The 14,853-nt window shown below is 36.2% G+C and overlaps 3 protein-coding genes across 3 annotated transcripts; 1 reads left to right on the top strand and 2 right to left on the bottom strand.

Annotated features, from left to right (window-relative positions):
- The first annotated feature begins 494 nt into the window (after positions 1-494).
- Positions 495-5,270, top strand: LOC107854479. Its single transcript, XM_016699489.2, has 5 exons — positions 495-788; positions 1,368-1,415; positions 1,735-1,857; positions 3,083-3,326; positions 4,171-5,270. The coding sequence occupies exons 1-5, from the start codon at positions 727-729 to the stop codon at positions 4,987-4,989; spliced, it is 1,296 nt and encodes a 431-aa protein (XP_016554975.1). The 5' UTR covers positions 495-726; the 3' UTR covers positions 4,990-5,270.
- A 308-nt stretch (positions 5,271-5,578) lies between these two features.
- Positions 5,579-9,444, bottom strand: LOC107854476 (dual specificity protein phosphatase 8-like). The gene is made up of 5 exons (XM_016699483.2): positions 8,210-9,444; positions 6,441-6,554; positions 6,295-6,369; positions 6,023-6,200; positions 5,579-5,855 (listed from the first exon to the last, which is right to left on the bottom strand). Exons 1-4 carry the CDS (start codon positions 8,274-8,276, stop codon positions 6,118-6,120), a joined length of 339 nt encoding a protein of 112 aa, XP_016554969.1. The 5' UTR covers positions 8,277-9,444; the 3' UTR covers positions 5,579-5,855; positions 6,023-6,117.
- Positions 9,445-9,581: 137 nt separating this feature from the next.
- Positions 9,582-14,172, bottom strand: LOC107854478 (transcription initiation factor TFIID subunit 7). The gene is made up of 6 exons (XM_016699487.2): positions 13,973-14,172; positions 13,504-13,617; positions 11,152-11,285; positions 10,933-11,052; positions 10,294-10,363; positions 9,582-9,972 (listed from the first exon to the last, which is right to left on the bottom strand). Exons 2-6 carry the CDS (start codon positions 13,613-13,615, stop codon positions 9,812-9,814), a joined length of 597 nt encoding a protein of 198 aa, XP_016554973.1. The 5' UTR covers positions 13,616-13,617; positions 13,973-14,172; the 3' UTR covers positions 9,582-9,811.
- Positions 14,173-14,853: the final 681 nt, after the last annotated feature.

Raw genomic sequence — 14,853 nt, 5'->3', positions numbered from 1 at the left:
TTTTTCAATAAATTTTTCAATTTAACTTCTTGTTTTCACTTTTCCAAAGTGCAACTTACCTGTATTGGAGATTTTATGGCCAAACATCATTCTTTTGAGATAATACCCAATTACCCCCGGAACTATATCTGAAAAGGCCATGACACACCTCAACTTAAATGGGGTCCTATTGCCCCCTGAACTATTTAAAAGTGTAATTTCGACACCTTTAGTGCCTACATAACACATACGCGACACAACACACTGAAGTGTCCACGTAGGCACTAGGGGTGTCGAAATTACACTTTTAATTAGTTCAGGGAGATAATAGGATCCCCTTTAAGTTGAGATATGTCATGACCTTTTTGGGTATAGTTCAAGAGGGTAATTGGGTATTTTCTCTTCTTTTAAATAAAGTGAATCCTTTTTTTAAAAAAAAATAAAAAATTAAATATTTCTATGGCCAAACAATGCTCTAAAACACACTTGAATTATTGGACAAAGGGAGTATTAATTTTTCCTATTTTTTCATTGGTTTTTCCTTTTAGTACTTACTACCTCTACCTTATTGGACATTGACTCCTTAGCCTGAAAGTCTCCTCGTTTTCCTTCCTTGTTCATGCTCTCATGTTTCTTTTGTCCTTTGCTTTCCCAAAAACCAATCAAATGTTACTAGACATACATGCATAAATTGTAAAAAAAATAAAATGTTTTAGTAAGAGCGAGCAAGAATTTGGACACAGCATAATGTCAGTGACAATGGGTCTGATCAACTTTCTTCTAATTTCAGCCAAAATTTTGCTCTCTTGGTAAGTATTTCTGTTTTCGATTTGTTCTAATCTTGTTGGACAGGTATTACTTGGTAACTGTTGCAGGTGACAGGTGAGTGTAAGCTCGGTCTGGGCACCACGGTTATCAGAAAAAGAAAGACAAAATCTTGTTTTATGTTATGACCAAAAATTATTCTCATATGTTCTAGTCTTGTTGGTAGTGTTACTTGGTACTATTGCTTGTGGGAGCTGACAGGTATCCGTGGAAGTAGTTGATATGAGGGTAAACTGGGCCGGACACCACGGTTATTAGAAAAAAGAAAGACAAAATCTTGTTTCATGTTATGATCAAAAAAAGACAAAATTTTGTTTTGTTAATGTTGTCATCTTAAAGACATCATGGGGTTTAATAATCATAGGATGATTGTGGAGTTCAGTAGTTGTAGTACATTGTGCTTCGTGTGGGTTGTTAATTTTTTTTTTCCCCTATTTTTTAGGAAGTTGTTAAACCCCTTTCTATATATACACATTTAGAAAGAGAAAATTAAATATATTTTAGCATCTAAGTTTTGACATTTGTCTTTAGTAAAGATTTTTTTTGTTTGTTTGTTGCTGCAGTTCTTTCTGGATATTTTGCAGACCATCAGTAACATTGCTGTGTCCTTTGTAAGTTACATAAAGAATTTACTAATTTTCTCTTTGTTTCTTTGAATCTTTGATGGATATGTGAACTGGATGAAGGGGAGACTTGACGTAACTGATAAAGTTTCCTCCTTGTGATAAGGAAGTCAGAGGTTTGAGCTGTGAAAACGGCCTCCTGTAGAAATGCAGGGTAAGGTTGTGTACTATGGCCATGCGCATAATGGGAGCTTAGTGCACCAGACTGCCCTTTACTCTGTGAGAGCTTAGTGCACCAGACTGCCCTTTTACTATGTGAACTCTGATATTTAGGCTTTTCAAATATGTTACATTCTTGATGAAACAGATATGCATCAATTCGGGCGGTAGAAAGTGATAAAGAATCCAGCTACCGAAAGTGTCTTCAATATTGGGTGCTATTTGGATTAACCACAATATTGGAATTGACTCTTGCGAAGCCTTTAACAGGGTAATCTTTCGTTATGCTTTCATTCACTGACATGTTTTTAGACTTCTTCTATGCAAGTTTATCCGCATTATGATGGTTAGTATTTCTGGTTAAAGCTTAGGAACATGTTCTTTGATTTGTGTTACCTGAGGCGAATGTCTTTCAGAAACAACCTCTCGACCTTCGTAAGGTAGGGGTAAGGTCTGCGTACACGCCACCCTCCTCAGACCCCACCTAGTCGGACTGCACCTGGTATGTTTTTGTTGTGGTTGTTTTGTTAAATTTTAGGACATCTCAAATGCTTGGTTTTATGAATGCAAGACAGGTTATGGATTAGTATAAAGAGATGGAATTGCGTTCTTTTGTTACTCTTGTAAGCCATTATTTGCAAGGAGTCATGGTGATTTATACTAAGAATCTGTTCTACTTCATTGCGGCAAGTGTTGTGTAACAGTTTATGTTGGACATATCTTTGTTTCCCGTCAGTCCTAAATCCTTCTCTTAGATAAGCTGTGCAAACCAACCGTTGTTGATGGTTGAGACTAAGGGTGTGTTTTGGTACGAAGTAAAATGTTCTCCACGATAATTAAGTGGTTTTCTTTGTTATTTGCTGGTGTTTGTTAAGTAAGCAGAAAACATTATCCCAAAAATATCTACTATGTGTTATATACGCAAACACTTAGGGGGGGGGGGGGGGGGGGTGTTTTATACGGGTCCGAAGAGTGGAATGTCTCTTATAGAACTAGTTTTTCCTACTTCCACCCAAAAAGTCATTTTCCTCATTTTTAAGAAACTTGTTTTCTGGGAGAAAATGTTTTACAAAACTGTTGACCAATCTGATATGGAAAAATTGGAAAGCGTTTTCTGGAATATATCTTCTCCTTGCACCATAAATGGCTGGTCATTGATGAATACTATATGGGCAAACGAGCTACGAGAAGGCTCATTTCAGAACTATCATTTCACTGAAACACTAAGCTATTTTTAAACTCCCTTTGCAAGTCAAAAGATCGATTATTTTTTGCATGAAAATGAGAGAGATTATTTTTGCTAGAGCTTCACGGAATTAGAAATGATATCTTTTTCTGATTAGAAAATGTATGGAGTCATATGTCTTTGTAGCACGTTGTAGACTGTAGTTGAGCTTATGGTTGTACTTGTCGTGCTCGGTTCATGAGTCTCACCAAGCATGTCTCTAACCTGAAGGACATTCTTCAACAATAATTAAGTGTATCGATTTCTTCAGGTTCTTGTTTTGGCGTTATGCAAAAGGATTAGCGTCCTTGTTGCTCATACTGCCTCAGTTTGGTGTTGCCTCGTATGTGTATACGAAGTTTCTTAAGCCATGTCTATCCCCGAATCCACGCATAGAAAAGATCACAGAGAAGAATGAGTGCATGGCCATGGAGTGCATTGATTATTTTGATACTGCACCCCAACAGGTTGAACAGGATGAAAAGGACAACCTGCAAAATTTGGTCTTTTATGAGGTAATCATATTTTCCCTTTCAAACTCTTCTCCTATGATCTAGATGGTGACATGTGAGGGAAATTAAATATTGTTACGATATTATTTAAGTGATATATAAGTTATATTTAAGTCATGCTGGGCACTGTCCTAAGGAACTATTTCAGCACCATGAAACGTGTCCCCAGGATTAACCAAGCCTTCCCTAATTTAATAGAGTATACAGGAATCAGCAAAAGTTATTAACATCAACAAGTTAAACTAGGGGATTATTTAATAAGAGAAGTCAAAAAAAAAAAAAAAAGGCAAAAGATGAAGAGGAAACACATGAGAGAGAATAAAGAGCAAAATAGAATTTGTGGTGTGATTTGTTGCAAGTATTGAGGGAGTATTTATAAAGACCAATAGGCTTGATATACTCCCTCCGTCCAATGATACTTGTCCACTATTGACTTGACATGCATGTTACGAAACAATAAATAATAGGATGATTTTACTATATCATCCTTTGAGTATGATGAATTTAATTCATTAGAAATTGCATTGAGTGATTAATAGTATTTAATAGAAAAAATAAAATGGGTCAAAAAAGGTAAATTATCCATTGATTTTTCAAACCGGACAAATATTATTGGATATCTATTTTTAGTATAGCGGACAAGTATTGTTGGACAGAGGGAGTATTTGATAAGTATAAAAAATAAAAATGCATGGCATTCTTTGCTACCAAGTACAACTCGGCTTCTAAAATACACTTTTTGAATGGCTTCTCAAACACACCAAAAACAAATAGTAGTTCTTTTTGAAACAAGTATATTTTGCCTAGAAACATGTTCATGAACGCTTTGTTTATAATTCTGGTTCAGGCTGAATCTTCTCCTACATGCATATGTGATCGAACAATTTACCCTAAGAAAGTTCAAATGGAATGGAGCTGTGCTCTCTGTCTGGTGAGCACTTCGAGCGAGAAATGTCTAAAGCAACACATCCGAGGCCGGAAGCACAAATTAAAGGAAGAAGAAGAAAGGAAACACGAAATGATGTCAAGGAACGAAGCTAAATTTGCTTCGAAGTTGGATGGAAATTACTTAAGAGATTTATTTGAGAGTTTGAACCAGTTGAAATCTCTAAAGTTTGTGGAATTAAGAGGCTTTCATTTGCCTATCAGAAGACCATTTAGGTTCTGCACTTGGAAAAAGCCCGAACGTGGATGGATAAAGCTAAATACGGATGGATCTATAGACCGGAAAAGAGCTGGTCTTGGTGGTTTACTTCGCGATGATGAAGGTGTTCCTATATGTGCTTGTGTCTCCGAAGTTCCATGTGATGATATCTTCTTGGTTGAGTTACTGGCTATATGGAGAGGTCTTACGCTTGCTCTCAATATCGGGATCAAAATGATATGGGTAGAATCCGACTCGATGAGTGCAGTGAAAGCTATAAACAAAGAGCAGTCACATAATCAGAAGGCTGCAAGCTGTCTCCAACACATTTGGAAAATCTTGAGCAAGTTTCAGAAGTACCAAGTCACTCACTCGTGGCGTGAAACAAACCGAGCTGCTGATTATTTATCGAAGATGGATATATCAGGAAGTGACATTGTTATTTGGCCTACAGATTTTCAGAGTTCCCTTTGTAAAATTATTGCAGAAGATGCTCAAGGAAGCTTGTACCTTAGACGCTAATCCATTAGCCCATCAAACATCGCTATTTAGGACGCGATTTAGAATCTCAAAGAAGCTGTTATATGTACATCAGCTTTTGTTGCTAACACCGCCTGGAAAAACTGCAGGCTTGTTGTACATTATACAGGTAAGTAATTTTTCGTTTCCAAAACATAAGTGCCAACTTGTACGCACTTTGACTAATCCACTATGTACCTGCAACCTTCTACGGTAATCTCCCAGTTGCAAATGTGTTCACTACCTTGTAAATAAGCTTCTAATCAAATTTGCCATTCTTGCTATATTTTGAGAGTACATTTTCGAGGATAGTATAGTTATAGCACAAACTGCCATTTCATCTATGATATGAGTCGAGCCTGTCCAATTTGTATCTTTAGATAACGCAAGAGAGAACCCCCAACGATAAAAAGGTATATATGTGGAAACTTCTCTGTCATTTGAATGGGAGAAATGCAACCAAGCAATTTCAAACACTGACTAGTCAATAGAACTGTGTTCCATGTAACCGAAATTGGTAATGTCTCATGCATCAAGGCTCACTGAAGAGCTAGTAGAAACACCAACCAAGCAATCTCAAACACTGAAGTAGTTGCAGTACGAACAATTCGTAAATTTATTAACCATAAATAAGAAGTATCAAAAACTCTTCATCACTGAAGAGCTAGTATATAGAATGAAAAATGACAACCTAGTGATAACTTAAAAAAAAGTCACTCTAGCAAAGTAATATTATTAAAGTTGACTCATGGTCGATTTGGCTTGCAAGTCTAAGCATTCAAGCCAGTGGTAGAACTTCTGCGACACTCACACACCATATCCATGTAAAACTGGCATTTGCTTAGGTTGCCTCCATTGCTATTGAGACACTACAAAATGAAAGACACCTTATCAACAGTTTTACAGCAATGCCAAAAGAGAGAAACGCATTCCTCAAAGGAGCCAACAAAATAAAAGATACAATCTCAAGCAAACATAACTAATCAATAGATCAACAAGCAAATGCAACAGAGAAGCAATATGAAAGCATATATACCTCTTGGAAAGCTGTCATTGTGGAACCACATGAAGCAGGAACAGTTGAAGAACCAGCTGAGGGGGGGGGCAGGATCAGCCGCTGTAACCTCATGTCTAAAAACCCGCGGGCCTAACACAGCCCAACACAGCATCTGTTACCCTATGGCCAACTGCATTATCACTACCAAAGGCCATTCCTGTTGTTTACCACCAAAAAATATGAGCATTGAGCATATACACATCAAAGCTAAAGATGGATTCATACTGTCTATCAGTGAAGTAACCACTAACCGTCAGCAAACGCGGAACCTAGACCTCCTGCTGCAGGTTGACTCTGTACAGGGGCTGGAGTAGGAGCCGGAGCAGCTGCAACAAATGGGAACCAGCATTATAAGTCATGATCAATACAGTAATTCAAGGCACAGATGATGACTTGCCAGGCTTCGGCGGGTTCTTCAGTGGCTTGTCAGCAGCAGGACTAGAAGATTTTTTGTTATCGGTAGAAGGAACAGCAGATGATGAGCGCGATCTTGACCATGGCGACCAACTTCCTGAAAAAGAATTAAGTTGTGTCACCTTTTCGTATCAAAGCTTTTAACTTTGACACAGCTTTTGGTGATATGAGAATATGATTCAGGGTTCATCAAGGCTATGGTGTCATTCTTACTGCAAAGTAAGCAATAGTACTAAGCCATTCTTACGGGCCAGGAACTGTGATGAATGAAGTAGGAATTTCGGGTAACACCTTCTAACTGTCCTAGACGCTAAAAGTGTTCTACATAAGGATTTTGTATCAAGTATAATGTAAAATGTTCTGCAGTACAATAAATTCAATTAGTGGATGTTCCACGGTTAAATGCAATGGCGGGTCCAGAATTTTCACTCGGGATACGAAAAATAAAAATGTGAACCTAGTAAAAAAAAAGTATAAATAACATAAATACCAACCCTTTTGAACCAAGAGAATATTTGAAGTCATACCAAAATTATATTTGATTAGAACAAAGAAATTAATTTCATGTGATATAGAAGCACATGCTTAGAATACATTCACTGAATCTTATAACAAAAGCTTCAAATAGATCAACCTGCGATAGACTCTCATCTCAAATAAAGCATATAAAAAACATGTAAAGCAAATATAGTCAAGAAGTCATCATGCCAAAACAAATAATAGCAGCGACAATTTGGATCCGTTTGGCCATAGATATTACAAGTATTTTTTGAAAACTTTGTCAAATTTTGGCAGAAATCTCTAGTCCCAAAATCTAGAAAAAAAAAATGATTTTTCGACCAAAATCTAATTTTTGTGTTCTTTTAAAGTTATAAAACTTATCTCGAACTTTTACTATATTTTATCTAAAAAAATCCATCAATACCTCCCCAAATATAATCTTATCTACACAACCACTCATTAGATGCACTCTTGTTTAAAAGAGTGTTTGGAGAATATGAGAAGATTATATTAAAGAATAGTTAGTTACTATTGTTGTTATTATTTATCGTTTTTGCATCGACAGATTTTTGTAACTAAATGTATGATAAATTAAAATAGTTGGTGATTGTATAATTAGTAATTTTATTAAAATACCGTGTTATAATTTTTTGTTAATATATTATTTAGTTCATTATAAAAATAATAATTTTATGTCAAACTTATGTGCACTTTTAATAATTTTTAGACTTATGAGTATAAATTTAGTTATGTTTCATGTTTTTACGCTTACCCTCCCCAGAACCCCACTGGTTATCCAATACAGTATGCTTGTGGTTGTTTTTTCTTAAAAAGAGTGAAATATATTTTTCAAAAACTACTATCAAACAAATGTTGAAACTTTCAATTCAAACTTCACCCAAGTTTGATTTGTCAAAAATATTTGAAAGTCTACAGTCAAAAGTTAGCAAAATAATACAATAACCGAAACAACAATGAAAGACACAATTTTTTCACTTCAAAAGAGAAAAATTTAAAAGGAGCAAAGCAACGTATATAATTACCACATTTTACATGACATCCATGCACACATCTAATGCATGCAAGTATATATAGGGCAACAGTCAAGTTACTTATGCAAATCATATCACTAAATAGCAAATACATTTCACTCAAAATAGGAATATATATATATATATATATATATACTAACAGATTAAAAAAAAAAATACTAACCAAAAAAAAAAACAAGAAAAATCAATAATTACATACCTTTGCCACCAGAGCTCCGACCAAAACCACCGCCACCAAAACCACCACCACCACTTCGGCGACCCATGATTTTCAGAGCTGTTGAAATTACAGTAAGAAATTTGAAAGAAAAAATGGCAGTGAAAATACGAGGCTCAAAGGCTTGGGTTTATATAAGGTACTCGAGTACGAGTAGCTTGGGGGACAAGATGGATTTTGATTGGTGACAGGTGGCAGGTTTTTTTTTTTTTAATCTAATAATTAATTCTAGAACACTTTTTTTTTGAGGAAAAAATAATAATATTTGGGGTTATTCTCAATTTTACCTAATTTTTATGTTGGCTTTTAATTTATGTTTAGTCTTTAGTTTTTACCTCAATAAAATTAATAAATGTGGATCAAACTGCCCTCAAATATGAGATAACTAATCTCATTATTTCAAATTAGCTATTACCCTAAATTAAACATGAAATTAAGTTGATCTAAATTTTACATCAAAATTATTATTCTTATTCCATGTACCAAACGAGCCAGAGTTTCTTTTTCCTTTTTAACACCAGTGTGGCAAATTTTCCAACTCCAGCCTGGAGTCTCTCAGCATGTCGAAGCTATAAACATTTGCAAAAAATATTTTCTTTTCTTATAACAGAATATGCAAATTCAATACATTTGCGATAAGAAGGTGCCCCCAAGCTGAAAGGCAGATTCTATAGAGTTGCAGTCCAGCCTGCTAAGTTGTATGGAGCAGAGTGTTGGTCGATTAAGATTCTCATATCCAAAAGTTGAAGGTGGCGGAAATGAGGATATTGCGTTGGATGTGTGGATTCACTAGGGCTGACAGGGTTACGAATGAAATTATTTGGAAGAAGGTGAAAGTGGTATTAATGGAGGATAAAATGTGGGAAGTGAGATTGAGATGGTTTGGTCATGTGATGAGGAGAGGCACGGATGCCCCAGTTCGTAGGTCTGAGAGGTTGGCCTTGAAAGGTTTCAAACGGTGTAAGGGTAGAATGAAGAAATATTGAAGAGAGGTGATTAAACACGACATGGAGAAGTTACAGCTGACTGAGGACATAGGAAGATTTGGAGAAAAAGCATTAGGATAGAGAGCTAAGGGTGTAGATGAATCGTAGTCAATAATTAGGTGGACTTTGGTGTCCTCAGTTTGACAATGTGCAATTTGTTGTGGATGTCGTACTTATGTTATTTTATGGTGTCCTATGCTTTTGTATACTGCCTTTTATCTTGAGCCAGGGGTCTATCGGAAACAGCCTCTCTACTTCTTTAGAGATAGTGGTATGGACTGCATACATTCTACCCTTCCCAGGCTCCACTAGGTGGGAATATACTGGGTTTGCTGTTGTTGTTGTTGTAAACTGGACAGAGACTATCATTGTTCAAAACATAATTTGCAATCTCAGGAGTAGACATTGCAACCTGTTGTATTACAGCGAAGTACAAGCCAAGAATCGATAAGCAAACTGTACTGAAATGCAAGAGCTAAAATTTCTATCATTTTCCGAAGGCCGTTAACCAGTAGCAGAGACTTGGTGGCCACTAGCCAACCGACAACTTTTGTAGCTAAATAATCTTTGTTTGCTGGAAAATGTCCACGGACCTCGGCTATATTGAATCATCAGAATCCTCAGATTCAGTTCTATCAGGATCATCACCGGCTGTGCCAGGCTCGGAGACATCAGGCTTTGTTGCAGGTTGTGCCGCTTTCTTATTCAGTTGGCGTGCACTTGCTTCACCTCCTTCCTCTTGCTCGGCAACTTCTATTTGTAATCAACTAGTCAAGGAGTAAACAGAAATGAGAAAGATGAAGTTAAGCAAGTCCTCTAAAATGATATTGAAGTTCTAATATACAAATTTAGCATGTAAACTTGTTCTTGTTCTTGTCCAACTGATTGTTGTCTACAAGCTGAAAATTGTCAATTTACCAACAGCAGAGCTAGGATTCGTTAAAAATAGTGATTCTAATTTGTCAGAATATAAGCCTATTTAAACCTTAAACAAGTCTATTTAGCCACTTCTATTCTCGTATATTGACCATGTGTCAGTTCTATTTAAAACTAGTGAAGAAACCAAAGACGAGAGGATATCAATATTCTCAGCTGTTCCACCAGCCATTATGGTCTGCAAGTCTTTCTCAACACGCCGAACGAGCTCAGGCTGCCAAAAATGTAACAGGCACATTGTAAGTACATGGATGCTAGCAGAAAAAAAAGGTGATACATAGAGAACTAGAAAAGGGCAGATCAAGGGACAGGGAGCGCTCCATTATATTTAGTACTCCCTCCGTCCCAGTTTTATATGAGTTAGTTTGACTTAGACTTTTGAAACTTGTGGTCTAAAATAAGTCATAGATGTTTGTGTGGCTATAAATCATTTCATTAAGGGTATAATAGGTATTTAAAGTTAAATTGTCACTAAATATAGAAATCTGTCATTCTTTTTGGGACTGACTAAAACGGAAAGTGAGTCATATAAATTGGGACAAAGGGAGTAACAGATTTTATTTCATTCATTTATCAGCAGAGAAGCAGATAAACTGAGAAGCTTCAGGTAGAATACGCTCCTTTTTGCTTTCACACGCACATACCCCCAACCCTCTCCCATACTAAAAATTAATAGCATAACCCAATTCCACACAGTAGACTACCCGCACCTGACATTCTCTCTATCGGGACAAATCAGAAGTAAATAAATGAGAGGTCTTTTCAGAAAAGTAAGATTGTTACATTAAGATCTGGTTCTCTCCGAAATCTTCGCCTTCGAGCATCTCTCATTGGAGGTGTGAGGCCATGTCTATATTCTACCCCATCTGGTGCAGGATCACCTTCTTCTCTCACCATAATCATCTGTCAGACCAACAAAGTTTACGTTTCAGGAAAGCAAGGACGATTGAAAAATCACATTAATATAACTGACGGAAAAAGAAAGATTAATCTCAACCCTACTTGACCAACATCTGCTGATTTAATGAGCACATTGTCATCATAAGTTTTGTACGACTCCACTATGCAAGGAAGATTCAAAAGTGATGCAGGAAAGCGCTCGTCACCTATGACAAAAGTGCCGGTCTTTCCATCCTCTGAAAAGCACAAGACTTTTTTTAGAAAGAACATGCATGAACTATGATAAGATGCTTCTGCCTGTCATACATGTTAACTACTTCAATCAAAGCAAGTCATACCCTCTTCATAATGAATGTAATGCATCTCTCAGATTTCAAAAAATAAACTATCATACCTCATAAAAAGATACAACAACAACAACATACCCAGAGTAATCCCATAAGTATGGTCTGGGGAGGGTAGAGTGTACGCAACCTTACCCCTACCTTAGGAGGTAGAGAGGTTGTTTCTGATAGACCCTCGGCTCAAGGAAAAGCATATCAAAGTAGATCGAAAAAGAAATAATTGAAAGTGAAGAACTCATAGCAAAATATTATAAAAAGAATGGCAAAGCATTCTGAAGGAAAAAAAGAACGAACAGTAACTACAACAAAATATTGTGATAATTGAAGTACAAGAGACAGTACATAGTTACAGATGACTATATATCTTTATCTAGATAGTTCAAGGCTTCAAGAACATAATGCAATGGTTGGGGTTCGAGTCACATTTGAGAAACAAGTCAGAAATCACAGTTAATCTTGTATGATAGTCAGGCATTAATTAAAATATAAATAAGATCCGGTAAAGAAACCGGGGTACTTTACCCAATTAGCACTGATTAATTTGTGGACAATGACTGCCAAGTCACTAGAGCTGATTCTTAGTTGTTGGAACATGAAACCTTATAATAATTGTCTCGTGCAACTTTGAATAAGAGCTGTCACAGTAGTATTAAGAAGCACTGCTACAATCTTGGTAGAGTAAAGAGATATATCTTTCATTTAACCCAAATGTGGATTCCGCGGATCAAAGTATACTCTCGTCCAAGTAAATTTTACACATTGGAGTACGATTTTGTTTGATATGATGGATCATACATTTTATATACCATAAAATCTATTTCAAAAGTTTTTTTTTTTTTGATGAAGTAATAGGAAATTTCATTGCTGGCATCAAGAAGGAACTTTATTGATCAATAACTCAATATAGACAAAAGGAATTATAAGAAAAAGAGACTAGAGTAATAACTTTATTTCTTTGTGAACAAGCTTAAACCTAGTACAAAAAGGAGAGGAATTCTACTGAAGTTTCCCGCCTTCTGCAAATTTAATAGTGATCTAATTTTCTCAATCTTTTATGCCCAAAACCATGGAAGAAACCAGTTACCGGCCACAAGCAATATTCAATCGATAAAACAGTAGTATAGACTAAAGTTAGTCATGTACAGAGGAAAAATGCAAAGGGAGCAAAACTAATATGTTAGACCCAAGTTGTGTGGCTACAACTTCTGCAGTTGAAATAAAAATTCTCGCCAACTAACAGCGTCATAAGGGCCAAAAAGTTGAAGAAATGTTCTTTACTTAAATGAGAAGAGGACAAGAGGCAGGGGAATTTCATGAAAAAGACAGTGCAGGTAAGGAAGCTGTTCAATCAAAGCACCATCGGACGAGGAACAGGGAGTTAAGGCATTGTGGCACAACGTTATAATCATTTAAACCTCAGGAGGCTTAAGTACTATGAGGCAAATCATTTAAAATCTTCTATGGTGCAGAGCTTCGATGGGGGTGTCCGACTCCCTTGGTTTTTATTTTATTAAAGTTTCTTCATAGTCTACCTATAAATGAGAAAAATTAAAAGGCTCTAGCTCTAAATCAACAACCTGGAACGAGATTATCAATCTTTAGATTGTCGGAGCGACTGGCTTCACAATACCCCAAACTAAAGACAGAAGATTAGAACCTAACACCGCCAGCAGGACCGAGGATTCTTGACGTCAATGGTTGATATTTCAGGTAAGAAAAGAGAATGACTTTGCACCCAAGAGCGTGTTCTAGTGGTCAGCGGAGGGGGCGAGAACCATGAGGTCTCAGATTCATATCCCAGCAAAGACAAAAAACACTAGGTCATTTCTTTCCATTTGACCTATCCTTGGTGGATAAAGCTACCTGCTAATGGTTGCTGGTAGGAGGTGGCACGCAAGTTGGCCTGGACACCATGTTATTTTAAAAAAAAAAAAAACTAACAGTCGACACGTGTATTTTGATAAATAGTTGGTGATAGTTCAGACAAAAAAAGTAAACACATGACAGCTCAAACTAGCAAAAACGTGATACTTCATGTGTGTTTTCGATCATTAACTTAAAATTGTACTAAGTGCAACAATATTTAGAACTCCAAAAGAAAAAAAATTACCAGAAAAAGACAAGTCAAGTTTGTCTTCAGAAGAAGCAGAATTTTCACTTAGAAGTTTGTCAATTCTCTCAGCAACAGAAGGTGGGACCCTCAGAATAAATTGCTCTTCCATTCCTGCACAAATTAAAGTTAATTCAAGAACCATAGAATTTTCAAAAGAAGAACTACTTAGGTAATTTCTTCCCTTTTATCCTAGCCTCGATGGATACAGTTATCTAGTACCTGTAGGACGTTCTAATTAACCCGTGGATCAGTGGAGCTGCTGCACGAAAGCTGACTCGAACAATACGGTTATTAAAAAAAGAAAGTTCAACTAATAATTTGATTCTTTATCCAAAATAATTTAACCTATTTTTCTCTAAATTTTGATTCATTATCCAAATTAATTTATTTAGAACAAGGGGTTAATAAATTGGGAATTCGAAGAGACTATCTAACAAAGCAGAACGGATAGAATTGGAATTCTCACCGCCAATATTTGTATAATATTTTTTATATACAGAAGAAGAGGGAAGATAATTGAAGCCTGTGAAGAAGAAGTCGGCGGCGGCGATAGCGATGGCGAGGACCGCCGGAATGACGGTGCTTTTTTTTTTTATGTGTGTGTGTGGGGGGGGGGGGGGGGTGTTATAGTAGTGAAGTTTCAATTAAAACTGTGATTGAATCGAAAAGTCTCTTTTTTATGCAAATTGAGTCACTTTTTTTAATAATTTTTGTGATTTAGGTTGGTGGGTGAAAATTTATTTTTAAAATAGATAAAATGACTTGATAAATCTTTGTAGTATGTACGTTTTGTAACGTGATATTTCATTAAAAAATAATAATTTTTTTTTAAATTTATTAATAAATAATATTTTAAACACAGTTCATCAGACTTATATGACATTAAAATGGCTGAATAGAATAAAGGGTGTGAGTGAGCTTAATTTTATATTAAAATAATTTTAAAAAAAAAAATCCCGCAACTATAGCTTTTTAAATTTATATATATTTTTAAAAGTTAAAAAATAATAATTTTTTTTTTTAAAAAAAGGCCCCTCTCCTAAACCCTTCGTGGTCCAACAACCCCCTATCCTACCCCACCCCACCACCGCACCAATCCCCCACCCCCACCGACTGTCATGGTCATTGCAGCACCACCATTAACACCCCCACCCTCATCGATTGTCATGGCCATTACAGCACCACTACCATTAACGCCCCACCAGCCCTCCTAAACAATAGTCATGGCCACCAACATTTTAAACCCCTTAACAATAGTCATGGCTATGATCAAATTGAAGAACTACAAAAAAATGAAGAACAAATTGATTCTTCTGTCAAATTTCAACAAACCAAATGAGTGAAAAT

This window comes from Capsicum annuum, chromosome 4, assembly GCF_002878395.1.
Source record: "Capsicum annuum cultivar UCD-10X-F1 chromosome 4, UCD10Xv1.1, whole genome shotgun sequence".
NCBI lineage: Eukaryota > Viridiplantae > Streptophyta > Magnoliopsida > Solanales > Solanaceae > Capsicum > Capsicum annuum.
The sequence above is the reverse complement of the archived record's forward strand: the minus strand, read 5'-3'. Positions and strand labels throughout refer to the sequence as shown.